Below are 25000 nucleotides of genomic sequence, written 5' to 3' on the forward strand. Positions count from 1 at the left end.
GAGGAGAATGGTGACAGGCTTCAGGATTGGACAGAAAGACACAGAGAGAGAGAACAGTCAGCCAATCAGATGAGCCAGAAGCTTGTTGTGATCATGTGTTTGAGTTGATGTGAAGACGACTGTTGTTGTTGTGTTGATGTCTGCAGGAAATAAAGCTGGATTACAGCTGACAGCCTTACAACATGTATAGAGACAGTGATCCTCATCATCAAATCTGATCTCAAAGTGTTTGTTCTCTCATTTCAACACTAAACTATTGATCAGTTCATCTTTGTCAGAGCTCTAAGATCAGTCTGACTGCAGCCTGCAAATCACTGGCTCTGATTTCACACAAGCATCATTACGTTTAGTAACCATGTGGTCTTTATACAGACCAGAACCTCTGCTGAAGTCCAGGAATCACAGCAGCTGTTTAGCTGAGAGCTCTGACTGATTGTCATGTGATGATTTAACAGCAGGAAACATCTTTAAATCCCACAGAGACTCTGTAGCTTTAAACTTTGATAAGAGTTGACATGTATCAGCAGTAAATCCATCAGTAAACTGATGAGTGAATGTCTCTGTTTCTGCAGTAATGATGTGTTCATGACTCTCAGCACTTTATTTCCTCTGTGTACTTGAGTGAAATCTGCAGAGGAAACACACTTGATAGTAAAAGTGTGTGCAGGTGTGTGAGCTTGGAGCTCAGTGTGTTCACTCCAACATGTTAACATGAGAGCTGAAAGGAAGCAAGCTACGCTGCACAGCTGTTCCACTTCTGGTCTGAACAGGACTGAAGTCCCTGCTGCTCTTTATACTGGATGTGCTGCATCACTGACTGACAGCTGATCAAGTGAGTCTCACTAAACACTCATTTATCTCCTCTGTTCTTTCTTCTTCTCTCATCAGCTGGTCATGATCTCTGCCAGAGTGAGAGTGAACATCCAGGAGTGTTGAGAGAGGATCAGCTGGATCCTGATGATCCATCTTGAGTCTGGATCTGGATTTTGTCGTCTTCACTTAAGTCTCTTAACTGACTCCAAACTGAACAGTTATCTCTGGATTTAGCTGAAGATAAAAACAGGTGTTATAAGTCAGACTGTGAGCCTGGGCTCATATTTATCAAGCGTCTCAGAATCACACTGAGAGTTAACGAGGACTAAAACTAATGAATGAGGCAGAAGAGAATTGACTGTGACTTTCAGCAGGAGAAGGATTACTGCTGGGAGAGAGTGAGACGTGGCTGTTTTACCACAGTCAGAGCAGCAGAGTAGAAATAATGATGACGTGTTGTAGTTTTCTCACAGTCTCAGCTGGAAATATTAAACAGTGGTCATTTGGTATATTATGTGTATAGACAGGTAACCAGGCAGGCAACTTACCAAGGTTATGGAACTAAACTATGAAGCCAACATTCATTATAAGATGATATTTACAAAGTGTAAAGAAAGCCTGAGAGATAAATGCAGATAACAGCAGTGTGAGTTAGTCATATCAGTGATATCTGACACATTTACAGTGTTTTTAGCATCAGATTCCCTCTTAGTGTTTCCTGTTGAGCTGTGGTGGAAGTATAGTAACAAAAAGAAGAACTTTACTTTAATGTTTTATTTTGAGAAATGTTCTATTCTGATGCTTTCCTGAATTGGTTGTGAGATTTATTTTGTGTACATAAGATGTGATGAATCTGAATGAATGTGATGGTGTTTCCTGTCTGAAATGGCGGCAGCGCTACTCTGACGCCATCCAGTGGCGATTGTTAAAAAAGCACCAGAGTTTCATCTCTTGTGCTTCTCTACTCTCTGGGACTCCTGAGCCGTCGCGAGGCTGCAGGATAACTCCTGAGCTGCTGTAGACTTTCACACAGACGGAGGTTTGGAAGGAATCACCTGCAGAAACGTTGTTGTTATTTGTCTTTTTCTACTTTTATGTCGTAAAGCAGGCATGTCCAAACTATTTCATAAATGGCCATAATGTTCCTGCAGGTTTTAATTCCAACCAATCAAGAGCCCACGATCTGACCAATCAACTGTCTGAAGACTGAGATCAGTTAATTAAACTGTTTCTACTCTGACTTCATTGGATGTTTTGTATCACTCAGCATTAAGGTTTATAACCAATGATCCAATGATGCCTTCACTGGCAGTCGGGAGAGATCAGCATTGGTTTGTATTCACATATAAAGCTTTGTTACTGTTACTGCCTCCATATATTTCATCTGTTAACCCTGAAGAAACATGATATTGGTATTCACTCACAGAATTGGTTGTTGCTCTGCTCCGTTAGTCTTTCTCTTATAATGAACTGTACACATGGAGCAATCACCAAAAGGCCTTAACATTAGATTATTACCATCAATACAGCTGTTCAAAAGCCTAATCTCAGACCTTGTTTTATTTGATTCTAACGGATTTAATCTATATTAATTTATTGTTAGTTTAATTTTTAATTTCTTTTGTGTTTTGTAGTGTTGCTCAATGGTCTTTAGAGTTAAAATAAAGGTTAATAAAATGAGTGAACCTGCAGCCTCATGATGGATCTTTATTGTTTATTTCTGTTATAAAGGTTCCAACACGCAGCTACTCACCTTTGTTTATCTTGATGCTTGTTTAGCTGCAGCTTCTTATTGCAAACAAATAAAAACTCAAACACATATTTACTAATTAAATGAAATAAAGATGTAAAACTCTAATGGAAGGCTCTTGTCTCTTTTATTAGTTTGTTTGTTGCAGCTGATTCTCATCACTGTAATGAAGAGTTTGCTTCAACTTTCAAGCTTTAATTAACTCCCACTGCTGCAGAACAGCTGTGAGTTTTAACTCGACTTCATCTCTTTTATAAATGACACTTTCAGTATTCTTTAATTTCTGATATTTAAACATTTCATTTTCACCCCTACTTACCTTTGTACCATTGAGGGGTTTTCACTTGACTTCAACTGCTGACATTATAATAAAAAGTAGAAACATGAGTGTTATGAAACCTTTCCTAGTGGTGGATACTTCAGTACAAGTAATATTAAATCCCACCTAAGAATTAGCAGATAAATGTGCTTAAAGTGAAATTTCATATTTTATAACTTTTCTTACATGAAGAAGAAACAAGAAAAAGTCTCATTTGGATTTAAAGGAACAATTCAGATAATTCAAGAAGCAGTTTTAAAGCAGAATTAATCTTCTCACATATGAATTACATTTTATTTTACATTTAAACTCTTTTATTTAATTCAACTTCAAAAATACATAAAAACAGATTCAGTTCAATAACAAACAGTTTTCATGTCATCTGTTTCCTAAAATGTTGAACTAGTCCTTTAAGCTGTGACTCAGGTTAAAGACATTAAAGGCCCATCAATCAGTTTAAAAGTGACTTTTTTTATTAACATCAACAAACACAAAAACTTTATTTTTCATTCTTTCATCTTTGGGAACAAAACTTGTTGAATTGCACTTAAATATTTAAAATGAACTCTTCACCTCAAAACAATCAAATCAGATCTTGTTGACATTTTAAATGTGTACATACACACTAAACATCAGTGTGTTACTGTGAGCCAGTGTGACACACGACAAGCTTCACAAACTGTCTCTGATTTATTGTTTCTGCTACAAACGACATTCAGACCATGAACAAGTTCTTACTGTCAGTTTAAACAGAGCAGATTATAACAGGCTTTAGTTTGGCTCAATAATAAGAAATAACAGTAAAAGTGACTCAGAACAACATGAACAGTGTCGCTGCTGCTTCATCAGGAAGTAGAAACAGTAGAAATCATTTCATCATGTGAGCTTCAACTGTATTTGATTGAATTTAAATCCAGAATGAAATGTACTTGTTGATGAATCACTACCTCCATCATCTCACTTTACTCAGTTTATCTCAGATTATTGTCCAAACTTCAGTCTCAAACTAAATCTCACAATGTGGTGAGAAAAACTAAATGAGGAGAATATCACTTTGTCCCTGAAGTCTCTGGACTCACTAATGTCTGAGTGACTTCATGTCTGTCACCTTTAACCCTCACACAGGTCTGAGCTACTGACGGTCTTTATCCCTGTCTTCCTCACGGTCTTCATAACAGTCTTCATCACTGTCTTCATAACAGTCTTCATCACAGTCTTCGTCACTGTCTTCGTCACTGTCTTCATCACTGTCTTCATCACTGTCTTCATAACAGTCTTCATAACAGTCTTCGTCACAGTCTTCATCACGGTCTTCATCACCGTCTTCATCACTGTCTTCATCACTGTCTCCATTACGGTCTTCATCACTGTCTTCCTCACCGTCTTCATCACTGTCTTCATCACTGTCTCCATTACGGTCTTCATCACTGTCTTCCTCACAGTCTTCATCACTGTCTTCATCACTGTCTTCCTCACGGTCTTCATCACAGTCTTCATTACAGTCTTCATCACGGTCTCCTCTCCTCCTTTCCTTACTTCTTCCTTTCCTACCTCCCTTCCTTCTCTTTCTTTCCTTCCTTCCCCCTTCCTTTTTTCCTTTCTCCCTCCCTGCCTCCCTCCCTCATTCATTCATTCATTCATTCATTCCTTCCTTCCTCCTTTACTTCCTTCTTCATCTCCTACCTCCCTTCTTCCTCTCCTACCTCCCTTCCTTCTTTCCTTTCCTTCCTTCCTTCCTTCTTTCCTTCCTCCCTCCCTCCCTTCCTTCCTTCCTTGACACAAGAACAACAGGAGGGTTAAACAATAACCAGGTGTCAGAGCGTCTTTGTCCGTTTGAAGCCTTCCTACTGTACATATAGACTTAATCACACATGAACAGTTACTTCCTTCCTTTCTTCCTTCCTCCCTATCTCCTTCCCTTCCTTCCTCCCTCCCTTCCTTCCTTGACGCAAGGATGGACTTAATCACACATGAACAGTTACTGTGTTTTAATGTTCAGCTGACATTAAATGTTTGTAGTTTGTGACTCTGGACTGATGTGACTGAAATAAACTGCTTCTCATTCCATCATAGACTCATGTGTATGTTTCCTGTTATCTGTATGATTGCTGGTTTTTGAATAACTTGGAATAAAAAGCTCTTCTCACATGTCTGCTGCTCCTGTGATGTCTGATAGAGATGAATGTGTAACATGTCCTAATATACACAGAGCTGTTCCTCCTTAATAGGACGACTGAGTTTCATGCAGCTGGTGGATATTTTCTGATCCAGAACACCTCCACACATCCTGACTGTGCCTGCTTTGTTTCTGTGCTGTATGAAACCAGTCCTGACTGTACATTGATCCTTTGTCAGACTCTGTATTTCATGTTGTGTTGTACATTTCCTGTTTTATTTTGAAATTCTAGTCTTCTCCTGTGCTGTCAAATTTACTTCCCCTCTTTGTTCTTTTTCCCGCCTTAGTTGATTACCTATTTGTTTCACCTGTGTCTTGCAGGTGAACCCCCCCCCCATGTCTTCCTTGCCAGATTGTCTTTGTTACCCTGTGTACTTGCTTTCTTGCGTTATTCCGGTTTGTTTTTTGACCTCAGATTTTCTGCCTGTTTTGGTTGCCTGATTCCTGCTAGCCTTTTCGTGTATGACCACCTGCCTCCTCTTTGGATTAAAGAACTTACCTTACTGGACTTTGTACCTCTGCCTCGCTTCCCCTTCCTGCAACTGGGTCCACACTCACCAGCCGTTACATCCTTTTGAAAAACCACAAAGACAACTTGGTCATTGTGTCAACTCTTGATTTTTCACATTTCCACAAACTCATCTTCCATCTCAACAGCAGCTCTTTCTCCATACACACCATGCAGTTTGACTTTAGGAAACATGAAATCACTCTCTATGTATTGCAGACATGTATGTGTATCAGCACTTAAATCACTGATTGTATTTTCTGCTTTTATTTGTAACATTTGTGCTTCCAACTCTCTGCTTGTCCGGAGACGACACCTGAAAATGAGCCTTTCTGACTAACTAGCTTATTTTCTCTGACATAAATGTTACTAATATTCACTGTCCCTGTCAGCAGGTGATTCATATCTAATATCAGACAGTGTGATGACCGGAGGTTTTATGAATGACTGATGAAGTGGTTTAAAAGTTGAATATAAAGGTAAATCCTTGATTCTTAAATAAAAAGGAAAAAAAATACATGGTTTAATATATGCTCAGGATATAATAATTAAAGCTGCAAGTAGCGTTGGGCGGGACCTCGCACCCTTGTGCACGTCGGGCTGTGGCAAAGCGGAAAGGTTTCTGTCAGGGGCATTTAGACACTGCAATAAGTAGATATACATTACACAAACATACACACACACTCTCACACTCTCTCTCTGTCTGTCTGTGTAGACATTTAGACTGAACAACTGAAATTAACTGCCAACACTTTGATATTGATATATCTACATATATATACATACATAGTTCAATATATGCTCAGGAAATAATGATTATAAATCTTATTTAAAGGCGCCTTTCTTGGCATTCAAGGACAGAGTACAGAGTTAGTGAAATTAAAAACACATTAAAAAGAAACAATACAAATAAAATTGAAAAATAAAGACAATATAAAAGTGACACAGTTTGAGTTGTGATTTGAAAAGTGGGAATGAATTGATGTTTCTAAGTTGGGGTGGTGATGAATTCCAAAGCTGTGGTCAGTTTGAGGTTAGGGTTGGAGAAGAAGAAGAGGAAGAGGATAGAGAGATGAAGGAAAGTAGGGATGTAAAGTAAAGAGAGAAATTCAGCCAAATTCAGAAAGCAGACAAAAACCCAGAAGACAAAGAGGAAGGTGCAGACTAACAGTGTGCTGGGTCAGGGAAAGGATGGATCCATGAAGAGTAGACCTAGAAACATAAAACGTCAGGAAGAAAGAGAAATAGCTGGAAGTGTCTTTCTATACAGCCTGGAAGCTGAGTCCACACTGACACTACACACTTCAGTCATTAAAAGATGTGATTTGACACTGTCTGTAACCACAGAAGAAGAGCATAGAGGAAAGGAAAGGGTTAAAGTTGTGACGCTGCTGAAGTCACGTAGACTAACCTGCAGTGAACATTTCCTCTTTCACTTGTTGGAGAATTTGTGGCGCAGTAAGAAAAAGATCATCTGGTGAGTAAATTGAACTAACTGCTTTAAAATAACACTAAATAAACTAAATATGAACCTGCTTCACCTGAATACTTTCCGTCAGTGATGCGGGTCGATCAGAGAATCGATCATTTAACTTCATAAAGCTTCAGTATAACGACTGAAAATCGATCATTGATCAGGATCGCTGCAGTCTGTTAAAGTCACATTTAGGCTCAGACTTGTTGTTCTCATATTAAACTTTGTACAGATAGAAATGATCTGGTCTCTGACTTTAAATATTATTTCTGCTGTTTGAAACTGAACAGCCCGCAATAATAAAATGATGAGTGTGTATTTATATATAAAGATGGAAGTCTTGATTATTGCAGAAGATGTTTAATCAGATATATTTATCTAAATCTTCTCTGTGTGAGTCTGATGTTTGAATTGTTTTATATCAGATTTCAGAGAAGTTACCAACAATAACCAGGAAGAGCTGTGGATCTCTCTGTCTGCTGAAGTTTAATTCAACTACTGAGATTATTTTCATCTTTATTTGATTTAAAAACACAGGACCAAATCCTAAACAATTAGTTTTGCAACTGAGAGAAAACAGTAGGCTAATCAGTAGTGGTTGTAGCTTGTATGGCGCAGTGGGCAAACCCCCCTTCAGCGCCCCCTATGTGTGTGTGTGTGTGTATAGTAGTCTGCTCCTCCCTTCTTCACACACATCAGAACCATGGTCTGATGGTTTTGGGAACTTTACATAGAACTTTAACCTGATGATTATTTACACACACACACACACACACACACACACACACACAGACACACACTAGAAGAAGGGAGGAGCAGACAAATAAGAAGTAAAGGTGAAAGTCCATTCAGACGCCATTTCACAGACATCAGAACAGAAGGAGGAAAACAGTGTGAGGCAGGTGAGCGTTAATATCAGGACTGTAAATAATGATTACTGTCATTATTGATCAATCTGATGATTATTGATCACATTAATTGTTTAGTTGATTAAATGTGAAATGACAGAGTTTGAGGTGTTAAACGTTGTTTTCCTGGTTTGTGCGTCCTCACAGCGATGTCACGTGACTCACTGCTGAGGTCTAAATAGAGAGAAGTCACAGTTAAGAAGCACACACATGTTTATCTGAAGTCTGTTTGTTGGATTTAAACCAGAGTCAAAGTTTCTCTTTGTGATGACTAGAAAACACACATGGTTGTAGTTAAAATCATGTCAACTAATATGAAGCTACTAAGTTGAGAGTCAGGACTTGGTTTATTATACTGTGTATGTGTGTGTGTCTCCAGTGTTACTGGTTTACCTCTCAGACTCCAGAAGATGAAGAAAGAGGAGGAAGAGGAGGACGGAGCAGAGTCTGTAATATCCAGCTGTGTGTCTATGAAGAGTGAGCGGTCTAATAATCGTCCAATAAACTTCAGTAATGAACCTGGACCCTCAGACACAAAGTAAGAGACTGTTTCTACTGTAAACTGACCTGAAGATGATTCAGTGAGACGCTTTCATGAAGGTTGTAGTGTAGATATGAAGGAAAGAAATAATGAAGTAGCTTCCATTCAGCTGTAATCTCCAACAGATCTTCATGTTCATTTTATGACACACACACACACACACACAGGTAGGCAGTAAAGGTTAAAGTGATTGAAGACACCATTTTATAATCAGTAGAGCAGAAGGAGGAAAACAGCATCAACAAGGCAACTCTAAGTGTTTTACATAAAGACAGGATACAAATACAACACATGTAAAATAAAAAGACATTTGAATACAATTAAAAAGTATTAAATTGGAAATAAAATGGAGCTAAAGTAAAATAAGATAAAACCGGAGAATATAAAGTCACAGTGTGAGATACTAACTCTGAAATATGATTTAGTAAAATTAGCAAACAGAAAAGTCTTCAGCTGTGATTTAAAAGAAGTGAGAGCTGCAGCAGACCTTCAGTCTTCTGGGAGTTTGTTCAGATATGTGGAGAATAAAACCTGAACTGTGCTTCTCCAGGTTTAGTTTGAACTCTGAGGACAGAAAGCAGACCTGATCCAGACCAGCTGAGAGGTCTGGATGCTTCATAACATAGCAGAACATCAGAAAGCTGTTTAGGCTCTAAACCATTCAGTGCTTTATAAAGCAACAGCAGTATTTTAAAGTCTATTCTCTGACAGACAGGAAGTCAGTGTAAAGATCTGAGAACTGGACTGATATGATCCACTTTATTGGTCTTAGTGACTCTGAATCAGCTGCAGCTGTCTGATGGACTTTTTAGGGAGACATGTAAAGACTCTGTTACAGTAGTCCAGTTTTTATAAGTCCTGATGAGACATAAGTCCTTTAATTCTTGATATATTCTTCAGGTGATAGTAGGCTGACGTTGTAATGTGACTGTTGAGATTCAGGTCTGAGTCCATGACCACACCAAGATTTCTGACTTGGTTTCTAGTTTTTATCATTATCGACTGAAGCTGATCTGTGACTTTTAGTGGTTGATCCTTGGCTCCAAAATCAATTACTTCAGTGTTATTTTTATTTAATTTAAGAATATTCTGTCACATCCAATCACTGATTTGTTCAATGCTCAAACTCAGTGTTTGTATTGGACCATAGTCCTCTGCTAATATAGTTATATACATTTATGTGTCATCTGTATAATTATGGTAACATGTTATAATCTGAGCCAGTGGGAGCATGTAGATGTTGAACAGAAGAGGCTCCATAATGGAGCTTTTGGGAACTCTGTATGTCATTTTTGTCCTCTCAGATGTGTAACTACCTACAAACACAAAGTAATCCCTGTCCTTTAAGTAGGATTTAGACCAGAAGGAGGAAAAAATCTGAGGCAGATGAGTGTTAATATCAGGACTGTAAATAATGATTACTGTCATTCAAATCAATCTGATTATTTTTCAAAACCACTGTTTGTTGGATTTAAACCAGAGTCAAAGTTTCTCTTTGTGATGACTAGAAAACACACATGGTTGTAGTTAAAGTCATGTAAACTAATAAGAAGCTACTAAGTTGAGAGGCAGGACTGGGTTTATTATACTGTGTATGTGTGTGTGTCTCCAGTGTTACTGGTTTACCTCTCAGACTCCAGAAGATGAAGAAAGAGGAGGAAGAGGAGGACGGAGCAGAGTCTGTAATATCCAGCTGTCTGTCTATGAAGAGTGACCGGTCTAATGATGTACCTCCTCTAGTCTTCAGTAATGAACCTGGACCCTCAGACACAAAGTAAGAGACTGTTTCTATTGTAAACTGACCTGAAGATGATTCAGTGAGACACTTTCATGAAGGTTGTAGTGTAGATATGAAGGAAAGAAATAATGAAGTAGCTTCCATTCAGCTGTAATCTCCAACAGATCTTCATGTTCATGTTAACCAGAGACAGAGACAGGGCTGCTATTGCGGTTTGATTTTCCAGTCAATAAATGTAAAGTAGCAGCAGGTAACCCAGGGTGATATTTACTAAGGATTTACTAACAAGTCAAACTGTGTCTGTCCTTATTTACTAAAGGACTGCAGCAGCAGGTACAATGTTTGGTCTCATGTAATACAGACTGTGTTTTAACGTGTTCCTGTTCAAAGACACTAAATATGGGAGGAGGTCACGTAAATGTATAGAAACAGCCTGCTGCAGCTGATTTATCACTGCAGACTGACCACTGCAGCAGAGGAAACTGAGTCTGATGTTTAACGTCACACTCACACAGAGGGAGAGAGACTATAGCAGAAACAGAGAGAGAGAAACACTAATGAAAAGATGCATTATGAAGATATTTAGCAGAGCTCTCTGTTCAGCAGCAAAACACAAAGAGCAGCAGTCTGTTATTTTTCACTAGTGGACTTTTCTGTTTGGCTCAGTTTCCTCCTGCTTAAATTTCTCTTACTTTTTTGAAGATGTGGACCTGTACAAGTTGGATTGGAAGCCATGTTGGATTTACCAAACACTCGTATCACCATGAAACAATCACAAATAACCTACGTAGACATGATGAACCCCACCTGTTATAAATGAATGTGTGTTCCTGAGTAGTAAATTAGAGTGAATGATTCCCTCAAAGTGCCAGATAAGGTCAGGCATCCGGTAGGTCAAAGACTAAGATTACTTTATGAACAGAACAACAGAAATATAATAATTATTGATGGAATTGAAGGTCCAGAGAAAGCTTAAGAATGGGGAAAAAAACACTGTGACCTTTGTATCGACTGTTGTGTCACTTTCACAGACATAAAAAAAGAAATTAATGAAAGTAATTAATGATGTCAGTCCTTTCTCAGTCACTCAGCCATTAATCAACCACAAGTCATGTTTTATTGCTTTAGATCTGCACCACTTGTGAATTTTGTTTTTACCTAAGAGAAAATCCTAAATATGAGAAATTGGTGAATGTGGCAAATCCTCCTAAATCACTCATTAGCACAGATTCATTTTAAATCACACGTACATGTTTTAAAAATGTTTGTGTTTCTTGCATCTGGCCCATTGTGTGTCTCCTTGTGGTCTAACTAATGTGTTGAATCCACTTCATCAAACATCTATTTTAAATCCTGCATTGTTTACGTCCATGTTTACTAGTTTACAGTCTTCTTCTTCTTCTCTGCCTTTGCTGGCACATTGTTGTCTCTGTCTAATTACTGTTGAACTCTTGTGATTGTAGTTTATATTATTTTATTTTAAGTTGAATGTGTTGAATCTCAGAGTCTGAAGAACAGAAACTGTGTAAGTGTGTAAATACTGAGAGTCTGTAGTACAGTCTAAGACAGTAGTATATAATTGATGTTTTTGTCTTAATGGAGAGTTTGGACGAGCACAAAATCAAACCTGATCACATCAAATTAGAGGTTCTAGTGCTAAATAACATATTTGCATTTTCTCCTCCCTATATTTTGCACACTGGGGTTAAAACGTACTAAATGGGCAGCCAGTATCATTTTGCACATTTGAAAGACACAAGCCTCAGTGTGCTGCGTTAGTAGATGAGCTTGCACATTTTTTGCGGGTGATGTCAAGTTTGCACACGTTTTTTACACACACAGACCTTTAGTAAATCATAAATTGTGTGTCTCCTTGTGGCCTACTAATGTGTTGAATCCACTTCCCTCCTCATCAAACATCTATTTTAAATCTTGCATTGTTTACATCCATGTTTACTAGCTTGCAGTCTTCTTCTTCTTCTCTGTCTTTGCTGGCACATTGTTGTCGCTGTCTAATTACTGATGAACTCTTGTGATTGTAGTAAATATTATTTAATTTCAAGTTGAATGTGTTGAATCTCAGAGTCTGAAGAACAGAAAGTGTGTAAGTGTCTAAATACTGACAGTCTGGACTGTTTATGTGGGGAAAGAGCTGCATGCAGCTTGTGAGCTGTCGGTTGGCCTCCACTAATGTCATGTGACATAAAGAATGTGTTCATGTCCACAGAGAGAGGAAGAGGAGGGCTGTTTCTGTGGAGGAGCAGCTGTCCTGCTGTTCTTTGTGTCAGGACGTCCTGAAGGATCCAGTCTCTACCAGCTGTGGACACTGGTTCTGCAGACAGTGCATCACCTCATACTGGGACCAGTCTGCTTCATCAGGAGACTCCTTCTGTCCCCAGTGTGCAGAAAGATCCAGACCTGGACTGCAGACAGACAGTCAGACCAGCACTGTACAAAGTAAGACTGAAGATCTGTCTGCTGATGTCATCATCTCTGAAAACAGGAATCTACCTCCTCTATCCTACTGAACATTAACAGTCACACTGATTTCTGTTTCATTCTACCTTTTTTCTTCTCTTTCAGCAGAAAGTGGTCTGCAGGAGCTTTTAGATGAACATCAGATCAGTCTGAGCAGCACATGTGAATGTGTGACTCAAGGAACTGATGAAGCAGGAAGTGAAATCCTCCTCATCAGCATCTTCACTGAGGTCCACATCACAGAGGGACAGAGTGAAGAGGTTAATACCCAACATGAGGTGTGGCAGCTTGAAACAGCTTCCAAGATGAAGACCCTCCATGACGCTCCAATCAAGTGTCAGGACATCTTTAAAGTCTTACCTGACCAACAGGAAACTGAAGAGGTTAATATCCAACATGAGGTGAGGCAGCTTGAAATAGCTTCCAAGATGGAGACCCTTCATGACGCTCCAATCAAGTGTCAGGACATCTTTAAACCCTTACCTGACCAACAGAAGCACATCAGAGTGGTTCTGATGAACGGTGTCGCTGGCGTTGGAAAAACCTTCTCAGTGCTGAAGTTCACTCTGGACTGGGCACAGCGCTTCAACAACCAAGATATCAGTCTGCTGATTCTGTTCTCGTTCAGGTCGCTGAACTTGATCAAAGATAAGCAGTACAGTCTGCTCATGCTGATCCATGTTTTCTATCCAACATTACAGAAGCTCACAGCAGAGAAGCTCGCTGGCTGTAAAGTTCTGTTCATCTTTGACGGCCTGGATGAAAGCAGACTTTCACTGGATTTCAACAACAGTGAGGTCGTGTCTGATGTCACACAGAAGTCATCAGTCAGCGTGCTGCTGACAAACCTCATCAAGGGGAAGCTGCTTCCCTCGGCTCTCATCTGGATAACTTCCCGACCTGCAGCAGCCAATCAGATCCCTCCTTCATGTGTGGACAGGGTAACAGAAGTACGAGGCTTCACTGACCCCCAGAAGGAGGAGTACTTCAGGAGGAGATTCAGTGATGAAGAGCAGTCCAGCACAATCATCTCACACATCAAGACATCCAGGAGCCTCCACATCATGTGTCTCATCCCAGTCTTCTGCTGGATCACTGCTACAGTTCTGGACCACATGTCGACTCCAGACCAGAGAGGAGAGCTGCCCAAGACCCTGACTGACATGTACTCACACTTCCTGCTGGTTCAGACAAAGAGGAAGAAGAACAAGTATGATGAGGGACATGAGACGAGTCCACAGGAGCTGACGGAGGCTGACAGGAAGCTTCTTCTGAAGCTGGGGAGGCTGGCGTTTGAACAACTGGAGAAAGGAAACATCATGTTCTACCAAGAAGACCTGGAGCAGTGTGGTCTTGATGTCACAGAGGCCTCGGTGTTATCAGGAGTTTGTACAGAGATCTTCAAAAGAGAGAGTGTGATCTTCCAGAAACCAGTCTACAGCTTTGTTCATCTGAGTGTTCAGGAGTTTCTGGCTGCAGTCTACATGTACCACTGTTACACCAGCAGGAAGAGAAAGGTACTGAAGGACTTCCTGGGAGGATACTACAGGTACTCATCTCTGGATGTCTTCCTGATGGGAGTCATGAAGAAATCTCTCTTCAGTAAAAATGGCCACCTGGACCTGTTTGTCCGCTTCCTTCATGGCCTCTCTCTGGAGTCCAACCAGAGTCTCTTAGGAGGCCTGCTGGGTCAGACAGACAACAGTCCAGAAACCATCCAGACAGTCATCAACAACCTGAAGGAGATACACCACCAATATGATGAATATGATTATTATGGTGAAGATGAAGAGCATCAGCAGAGAGCCATCAACAACCTGAGGGAGATGAACACTGATGATGATGACAAATATTATGACCCTTTATACGATGACGATGTTGATGATGACCATGATGAAGAGGATAACCGTATCTCTCCTGACAGAAGCATCAACATCTTCCACTGTCTGATGGAGATGAACGACCGCTCAGTACATCAGGAGATCCAAGAGTTCCTGAAGTCAGAGAACAGATCAGAGAAGGAACTCTCTGAGATCCAGTGCTCAGCTCTGTCCTACATGCTGCAGATGTCAGAGGAGCCTCTGGATGAGTTGGACCTGGAGAAGTACAAAGCATCATGGGAGGGACGACAGAGACTGATCCCAGCTGTGAGGAACTGCAGAAAGGCTCGGTGAGTCCAGATGTGATTAACATTATAAATCAGTGTAGATTAGTAGTTTAGTTCTTAAATATAAATAATATAAATGTTTTATTATAGTTAAAATAGTGCTCTACTTGTTTATATGTGAAATAACATGTCATGTTATATTTAGTCTCAGATGTTGTTGAGCTGTTTAAATGTTGAGTTTAAATAATGTTGATGTTTATAGCTGTTAAGTTAATGAACAGTTATTCTATTTATTTCTAGTCATTATTGGATTTGACAGTGTTTTCTTCTCTTTCTCTTCCTTTGTGTGTTGGAGGATTCATTCAAACCTGGTGAAACACATGAAGGACTTTAGAGGTTGTGGTTGAGGTTTTATTACAGCAGCATTTTATCACAACATATATCAGTATTTTACAGTTTTTTTTTTTTTTTTTTTTTTTAAAGTATATTTTTTGGGCTTTTTTGCCTTTAATGTTCAGGACAGTGTAGAGAGACAGGAAACAGGTGGCAGAGAGAGGGGGAATGACACGCAGGATAAGACCGCTCGGATCGGGATTCGAACCGGGGTCGCCTGCAACGAGGACTATAGCCTCAACACATGGGGCGGGTGCTCTACCCGCTGAGCTATGCTCAACCCCATCAGTATTTTACAGTTATCAGTGAATGCAGTAAAGTTATTATTACATGATATATAATCAGACATACAGGTAATACCTGATTTTACTCAGCAGGCTTTAAAAAAAGATCTGAATCATTTTGATCTGTTTCTGAATTGCACTGATGAGCAGGTTGGCATCCTGCGTGTTAGTCATCAGTGTAGTGTAAAAACACTTTGATTGGTCAAAACGACTAGAAAAGCCTTATATATAAATTCAATCCATTTATTGTATTTATTCTATTAGTAACAACCTGTAAACAGTTTTCATGTCTTTACAGCACTTTGTAAACTTGTGTTTGAAACATGAAAGGATTATAATAATAATAATAATGAATTAAATGTTATTTAAATCGAGTATGTCACTGTGACAGTGGTTTAGTATCACAAGTAGAGAATAGTCATCAAACCATCAAACTGATTCAGTAATGTCAGTTACACAACATCATGTAAAGTTAGCTAACGTTAACCAACATTAGCCTCCGTAAACTTGTGTTTCACTAGCAAAGACCACATCCACAACATGATGCACTTAAATTATTTATTAAGAAAAACAGTTGATGAGCATAGTTCCTCTGTTACTGAGTGTGTCTTGGGGAGGCCAGTAGGAAGTCAACCATAGCAAGAGGAAGAAAAGGGAGGAGAAAATTGGGGTGGGGGTTGTAGAATATGAGAGCAGAAGGGGAGGAGAAATCTAGGTGGTATTTATAGGAATGGCTGGAGGCGGGGAGGTTTTGGTGTAGTCCTGCTCCTGAAACTACACTTAATAAGCTTCCTTTTACTAGCAAGGACCACACCCACAACATGATGTGCTTAAATGATTTATCAAGGAAAGTGATTTGCTGAGTGCGTTTTAGAGGCTCATAGGAAGTCCATCGTAGCACCCGGGCAGCGAGGACCCTAAAAACCACTTATGTGGATCCTAAGGATGGTGCAACAATATGTGGCAAAAGTGCTGGTATAAAATGATTAAAATGATTTAGTTTGGTTCTTTAAAAGTGCATAATATTATATATTTCTTCATTTAAAAATTGTAACCCTGTCAAATAATCCCCATTTTTACTAAATGTAACTGTAATCAGATTAGGTCTTGTCGTGGAAATCCTGTGCTCTTGGTGAAGAATGAAATAGAGACTTCCGTCGGCCGACAAGGTTTTATTTTCTTTGCAAAGAAAAGGTCAATCAACAAAACATGCGAGCGGTGCTGAATGAAGAAGGACCCCGAGCATGGGGAAACTTGAACATTTATACCTGAGGGAAAGGCCCACCTCTGGGGAGTGTTTAACGTCCTTTGTCTGCTGTGGGGTCAGCCCCACTCTTTTGTCTTGCGCAGGTATCGGCGCTGACCCCCTGAAGTGTGAAATTAAGAGGTCTAGACAACATCATTTAAAATACATAAGGGTTTGAATGGGTGTCTCAGGTAGTAGAAATGCAAAGGAACTGAATTTACAATTACATTTAAAAGTCTGATATCTTGGTGAGAAGGTGGGAGGTTGGGTATTTTACAAAGGAGTTGAAATTACTATTACAATTCTCCCTTTTGATTATTAATTAATCACAACTGAAGAGAAAAATAATAATATTAATAATAATAGTAATATTTACAAAATCAAATAAATGAAATGAAGCAATGATAAAGAATTAAAATAAAACAGAATAAAAATGAAACAAAAATAAAAAGAAATAAAATAAAAGTAAAATAAAATACAACTTTAAAACCTAATACAACTTAATTATGCGACACATTAATTCACATAGATTTTAAAATGTATCATTATGGCAGTCGTTTAGAGAAGGAAATTTAAGAATTTAAAAATTGATATACAAGATAAAGAGTGATAATAAACAAAAAAAGATAAAAATAATAATAAAAATAGTAAAAAAGAAAAAGAAAGTGTACATTTTTTTTTGTTTTTGTTTTTTTTTGTTTGTTTTTACAAAATTTCATCATCAAAGTCAGAGTCTGAGCTGGAGTAATGATAGGGATCAGGAATGTGAAATGAGGTTGAATTTTGATGGTCATTGTTAACATTCACATGAACATATGTAGAAGATTGGATTACCTTTTCGGGGAGTATGTTAGATAGCCATTTCAACATGCAGGGAATTATGATGCAGAGCAAAAAGAAAATAACTACAACTGGGATGATTATTGTTAAAAACCATGATGACCATTCTTGGCCCCAAACCTTTAGCCAAGAGAACCATGAGTCATCCGCAACTTGTGGGGGTTGAATGGCATCTTGCACGTGATTGATGATGTTGGTGATGTTCTCGTATTCATCAGGGACCATGATCTTCTCTGCCCCAAGATTCTTTCATGTGACCCTGTAACACAATATTTGCTGTAAGGGGTTTTGCTTGCCATCTGGTTGCTAGAGCATGACAAACCCAACAGTCACCAGGAATCTTCAACTCTTTTTTGTGTGAAAGAGCTGGGACACATGCACTGTTGCCGTTGCATTGTCTGAGGGCTTGTTGCACTGCGTCATCTTTGAAATCAGTGGTGTCCGGGTGGTAATCTTCTGTCTCAGAGGTCGGTGGAATTGTCTTATCATTTGACAGTGTGTTAAGTGGGGTGCCATATGAGTGTGGTGGCTCATTGACTATGACTCTGAGTTGTCTGTGCATATCAGAGCTTGGATATTCAATACCACACCAATATGTGCCTGCATCAGTGGTTTTGACATCAGAGATGGTGATTTTGACTCTGTTGGAATGTGGATTTCTTGTTATTGTGAAGCGGGGATCTCTGTTGGAGCAAGATTTTTATTTGTGGCAGCCACAACCAAATGCCAATCATGTGGGCCACAGGGGTCTCTGCATAGGTATTTATAATATTTGGCATAATATGCATGAATTTGACCTGATCGCCAAATTTCAGGATAAGCACTGCAGGTGAAGGTTGTATTTTGTCCTTTGTTCAGAGAGACAGTCTTGGCGGGTTTGTAGGTGTAAGCCTCTATCAGCATCACTGCCCATGACAGGAGCAGGATCAGGTGGTGCATGATGTAGTTAGATGGGAAGGAAAAAGTTTGTGTTGTTATTTCTGTACGTCTAGTTGATGTTGAGTTCACAGAGTTCTCCCTCGTGTTGTTCGTCTTTGTGCCGTTCGGGTTGTCGGTTGAGTCCCTCTGTTGGCTCGGGAACTTCCTGCAGTGGTTGGCGTGTATCCACGTTGTTCTCTCAGCAATCTTCACAGCAGTATGTGCTGTCAGGAGCACTTGGAATGGACCTCGTCAGCGTTTGGAGTGCCAATGCTTCCTTCTTAGGTCCTTTGTCACCACCCAGTCACCAGGCTGGAAGTCATGGAGTAATGTGGAAGCTGGCGGTGGAAGGGCTGACTTCACCTGCTGTATTATGTGTTGCACAAACCATACATGATTAACAAAACTTCTGCGAAATTTTTTTTGATGAACCAGTGTTGGGTTATGGTATCCAGTATCCCCCCTTTTGACACATGGTCCAATCCATGTGTCAACTTTGAAATTGAGGAAAGAAATGTTTAGGTAGACATGGTTTGTTATCGGGTCCTTGCCACACTGCTTCTCTCTGTGTGGCACCGCAGCGTTTCCACAGAGCCTTCTCTTGTGGCGTGGCAAAGGATTGTATTGCTTCAAGGGAGATGGGTATGGAGGCTGGAGTTAAAACAAACAAATAATCAAGGAAAATGGTTGGAGTGCTGCTCTTTTTGCAGCAGCATCGGCTCTTGCGTTCCCTAAGGAGACAGAGTCTGAGTGGTTAGTATGAGCAAGGCATTTACAAACAGCAATTGAGGTTGGAAGCAAAATGGCATCTAGAAGAGCTGCAACCTTGTCATGATGGAGTGAATCTGGGACAAGAGTTTCATGGTTAGTGACAACAGCAAATCCTATTGTGTTGCGACCAGTTTGTGGGTCACGTGAAGCAGATCCATCTATAAAAACAATCAAATCAGGATTAATTAATGGTGTTTCTTGTAGATCTGGTCTTGGAGAGCAAACCTGTTGAAGGATAGCAACACAGTTATGTTCCTGTTCATCCTCAGGCGTAGGGAAGAGAGTGGCAGGGTTTAAAACATTGCATCTTTGAACAGTGATATTAGACATTTCTAAAAGCACAGTGTTGTAATTTAGCCATTGTGCTGTGGAGAGGTGAGAAGTTTTTCGTTCAAGTAAAATCATGGACACGTGGGACCAGGAGAGTTACATAAGAAAAATAAACTACGGGATGTAGTTTATTTCCATGATCCTGTAACAAAACAGAATTCATACATCCATTTGTCTCATCTACTGTTTGAGTGAACGGCCTGGTAGGGCCAAGTAGTTCCAGAGTTGGAGTGATCTGTAAGGTAAGCTTTAGTTCAGTGAAAGATTGTTCTGAGCTTCATTGTAGATGGTGGGACTTCACAATAACCTTGGCACAAGCGAGTGAATGTGTAGCCTCATCCATTGAAGTTGAAAGCAAAGCAAAATTGACTTTCTGGATGCACTGGAACACTGAAGAAAGCATTAGAAAGATTCATCACTGAAAAGAATTTTGCATTTGAGGGAACTTGAGACAAGATAGTGTAAGGATTTGGAACATTTGGGGCTCTGGGTTGGACTGCTGCATTAACTGCTTGCAGATCTTGAACAAAACGCCATTCTGTTGGTTGATTTTTATCTCTGATTTTCTTGACAGGGAATAAAGGTGTTCGCACTGGAGAGTCATCACAGGGAATAATTACTCCTGCTGCTTTAAGAGACTCAAAGACTGGCGTTATACCATCGATGGCTTCTTGTTTTAGTGGGCATTGAGCCTTGCAAGGTCTAAAGTCAGATTTTGGTTTTATGATAACAGGTTCAGTCTTTGATGAGGCCAACATCATACTTACTGACAGCCCACAGTGTCTTAGGGACTTCCTGTAGGGCTGTAATAGCTGCAGCTTTAAGATTTAGAAGTGCTTTCAGGTACCAGCTGGATTTTTTTTGTAGTGTGCACAACAGATGTTAAATTTCTACAATAGCACTGCAGTGTTGGTGAAAAAAAAATAGATCAATCATATGTTTTTTTCCAATCCGCTGCGCGCTGACATGATTTTATGAATGGGCCCAAATCATATCAGTTATCTAATGTGTGTTTTGCAAGTGTGATGTGCGGGACTGAATCAGTTATGGTATACATGTTTGATTGAGCTGATGAGAGAGAGACTGATATAGCACATCTGTGTTGTGTCCAATATATGTGTGTTAGTTTAAGCTTTTCAAATCTCTCTCTCAGCCAGCTTTCTTCATATGGCTCATCAGGTTCTGGTGACACATGAGAGGTACAATGTAGGTCCTCTGGTGTCATGAAATCAGTTGCAGTTGTTAAAACTGTCTTTTTGGCTTCTGTGACAAGTTCAGAAGAGACTGTTGTTTGCAATTTCCATTGATATGTATAGAGTAAATTTGAGTTGTGGTGAACAAAAGAATGTGAAAGATAGGGTTTCAAATCAGATAGTCTGTGAACTTTGACACCTTCTGGGGTTGAGATTAGACCAAAGGCCTAATTTGCACATTAAATCTCTGCCCATGAGATTAATGGGACAGACTTCAGAGAGTAAAAATGCATGTTTGGAATTTGTATGTGGTCTATCCTCACATTTAAGTGGGACAGTAATGTTCTCTCTGATTGTTTGACCTGATGAACCAACAGAATAAACATGATTCCCACTCAGTTTTGGTTTTGTAGTGAGCTCCAGAGCTCTTATCACAAAATGTGTGGCTCCTGAATCAACTAAGAATACAACATTTTGTTCAACTATGATCAATGTATGTTTGGGAAATCTTTTGAAATGATCAGATGTATATTGAACATATGTTAAAGCAATTTTGTCTGAGATTTCAATAGATTGTGTGTTAATCTGCTCAGTATGTATGTGTGAGTGTGTGTGTGGTGCAGTACCTTCTTCTGGCTTCACAGGTTGGCTGAGCTTGTCAGCCGGAGTCCATCCCTCTCCGACAACCCCCGACCACCGTCAGTCTGATGTGTTCTCTGAATTGATGATGTTAATGTGGGACACTCACGTTTAAAATGTCCAGATTGGCCACAGCGGTAACAGACATCATTGGGAAATCTTCTTGGAAATCTGTTTTCCCAGTTCTTGTCTCGGCTGTGTATTCTTTGTCTGCGTTCACGATGTGGTTGTCTGTAGCCTCGGATTGTGTTATACATGGTCATTGCTGCCATGTGAAGTTCTTTTTGTGTTGTCTCTTCTTTTTTCTTTTTCTCATGAAGTAATTGGTCACAGGCATGTATGGCGTGTCTGCGAAGTTCTGCTGCTGTGATGTCAGCAGAAGTCCATGCACGGAAAACCCATGTTGTACCTTCTGGTCCCGACAATTCAACCATGGGCATGTTGAAGGCTGTATCTTGATTGGAATGATGTAGTCTGTGGGCAATTGAAGAAGAAGGGTTGTCTGAAGAGTTTTTTTGGTTGAGCAGTCGCATCAGGATGAGGATGTTAAGAGCTAGCTGCTGGATTGTGCTAATTGATGATAGTTAATGAGTTATGCTAGTTAAGTCTATTTTATGTTTTAATATGAATGTACACTGTACACCTGTTGACTATAGAGCATTTATTCAGTGTTGCTTGTTTTATCTTTTACGCTAATGTTGATAGCTTTCAGTTCTGATGTTACTGTAATTATTACATCTGTATTGCTGTTCTGTTGTTGCAGAACCACACACACACACACACACACACACACACACACACACACACACACACACACACACACACACACACACACACACACACACACACACACACACACACACACACGTATTCAAATGACTAGATAAACAGTCAAATCTCTACATCTGCATCTTTTCTCTCACACTCTCACTTGCATAATTGAAATTAGTGTCCTGACCTGACACCCTGAAGTGTTTGCTGCTAGAGATTTTTCCCATCTTTCCACACACCACCTTTTCAGGTTATTTCATACGAGGTTGAGCAATACTTAATAAACACAAGCTCAAGAGTTGCAAACAATAGATATTTATTGTGCAAGGATGTGAGACCAGATAAAACTATTGGAAACCAAAAGACTCACTGTCGTGCTCGGAGTCTTCCTTGTTTTCCACCTCTATCCAGCCCTCATCACCTCCGCCAGCCAAGTTCAGAGGTCTCCAATGTGCTGATGCCTCGGTAGGTTGACCTGTTCTCACCCCTCACTGAGGCCTTCTGAGCCAGCTCAATGCCTCCAGGTGACACTGGAACAAAGAAAAGACAGTCGACAATCTGCCCAACAACCATAGGTTGCTTTTTGGACAAGGACAAACATCAAAGAACTACGGTGGCCCTGAAGCTCAAATCACAACAGCATTAGAGAGACTCAAACCTACCTTTTCCAGACAGACAGACGTTCCTGTCATTTCTAGATAGATAACTATAAATAAAGAGACGGCAACCAAACATATACATGCAGTTAAATAAAATACACACAATACATTTACTAAAGACAGCATGAAACGCAGCACTCAGCTTGACAAGTTGACTTGTGGAATTGAGCGTTTGTCTGAGTTTTATGTATTAAGTATGATTGATCTGTCCTGTTGCTGGATGCTTGACTGAGACTGCCCACAGGTGAAGCGCAGAATAGAGAGCGGAAGGGGAGGAGAAGTCTAGGTGGTTTTTATAAGGATGGCCAGAGGCGTCCTGCTCCTGAAACTACACTTTATAAGCTTCACTTGTAGCGTGTGTAGAAGCAGGATCATAATAGTAATAATTACATTAAAGGAATAAATAAATAAAAAGAATAAAATGCGTCAGTATTATTTTAAATGTTAAAAAGATGATCTGAACCACTGATGTGAAGATCAAATGTTCATCAAAATAGTGAATGTCAAACTGTTTGATCATCAAATGCATTAAGTAAATATAAAGTGTCCTCTTTCATGATAACATATGTTGTAATATTTGTGTCATTACAGACTTTATAAATGTAAACTCTCAGAGACTCACTGTGAAGTTTTGGCCTCAGCTCTGAAGTCCAACCCTCATCTGACAGATCTGGATCTGAGTCACAACGAACTGTCTGATTCATCAGTGGAGCGTCTGTCTGCTGGACTGAAGAGTCCAAACTGTAGACTGAAGACTCTGAGGTCAGTTCACTGACTGTCTGTTACTATTGTTGATCTTAATGTTTAACATCTGAACCTAATTTATGTTCATACATAACTTACATCATGAACTTAATTTCCTTTTTTCCATATTTAAGTTTTTACTGTACAAAGTTTAGTGTGTAGTTATAAAGATGAGTGATTGTTAAAGGAAGTGTAGAAAATGTTCACTGTTAGTTGTTAAATGAATGTTTCTAATTGTTGGTAAAGAGTCACATCTGTAAACAGAAGATCCTCTCAACTAATATCTGTGTGAAACTGATCAAGTTTACTTGATGAAGGAGAAATATTTCTTTATTATATTCTTTAATGTGTTTTAATGAGTAATGTCTGATCATTGATATTGATCCTTCACAACACACACACACACACACACACACACACACACACACACACACACACACACACACTGTAACACACACACACATGCGCACACACACACTCACACACATACACACACACACACCACACACTGTAACACACACACAACACACACACACACACACACACACTGTAACACATACATACCACACATACATACCACACATACATACCACACACACACACACACACACACACACTGTAACACATACATACCACACACACACACACACACACACACACACACACACACACACACACACTGTAACACATACATACCACACACACACACACACACACACACCTCGCTCACACACACACATACACACACATACACACACACACACACACACACACACACACACACACACACACACACTGTAGCACACCACACCACACACACCTCACACACACACACACACTGTAACACACATACACGCTGTAAAACACACACACACACACTGTCAAACACACACACATTGTAACACACCACACACACACATACACTCACACACACACACACACACACACACACACACACACACTCTAACACATACACACCACACACTCATACACACACACACACACACACTCTAACACACACACACACACACACACACACACACACACACACACACACGTCTGAATGTTAAAATCTCTTTTTCACTGTTTGTATTTGACAGTTTTTAGCCTGCATCCTGTTGGGTTCAGCTGTTTGGAGTTTACATTTTCTAAACTTCTACATTTAAATCTTCTTCAGCTCTGAACAGATTATGAAACATTTCATCATTTCAAACATGAACTTTGTTTCTAAACTGACTTCATTTATTCTTTATTCAGATTGGTGTTGTGCACGTTGTCAGAGATCAGCTGTGATTATCTGGTCTCAGCTCTGAAGTGCAACTCCTCCCATCTGAGAGAGCTGGATCTGGGCTACAACAGGCTGAAGGATTCAGACATGAAGCAGCTGTGTGGTTTTGTGG

General features: G+C 39.7%; 1 protein-coding gene across 1 annotated transcript in view; it reads left to right on the forward strand.

Annotated features, from left to right (window-relative positions):
• The window catches only part of LOC128364347 (NACHT, LRR and PYD domains-containing protein 12-like), an 81040-nt gene that overhangs the window by 17211 nt on the left and 38829 nt on the right, over positions 1 to 25000 (forward strand). Inside the window, exons 3-4 of the mRNA XM_053324884.1 lie at positions 12811 to 12983; positions 13107 to 14270. Of these exons, the coding sequence (XP_053180859.1) occupies positions 12811 to 12983; positions 13107 to 14270 (1337 nt within the window). The remainder of the gene's footprint in view (positions 1 to 12810; positions 12984 to 13106; positions 14271 to 25000) is intronic.

Source organism: Scomber japonicus, chromosome 9 (genome assembly GCF_027409825.1).
Source record: "Scomber japonicus isolate fScoJap1 chromosome 9, fScoJap1.pri, whole genome shotgun sequence".
In the NCBI taxonomy this organism is placed as follows: domain Eukaryota; kingdom Metazoa; phylum Chordata; class Actinopteri; order Scombriformes; family Scombridae; genus Scomber; species Scomber japonicus.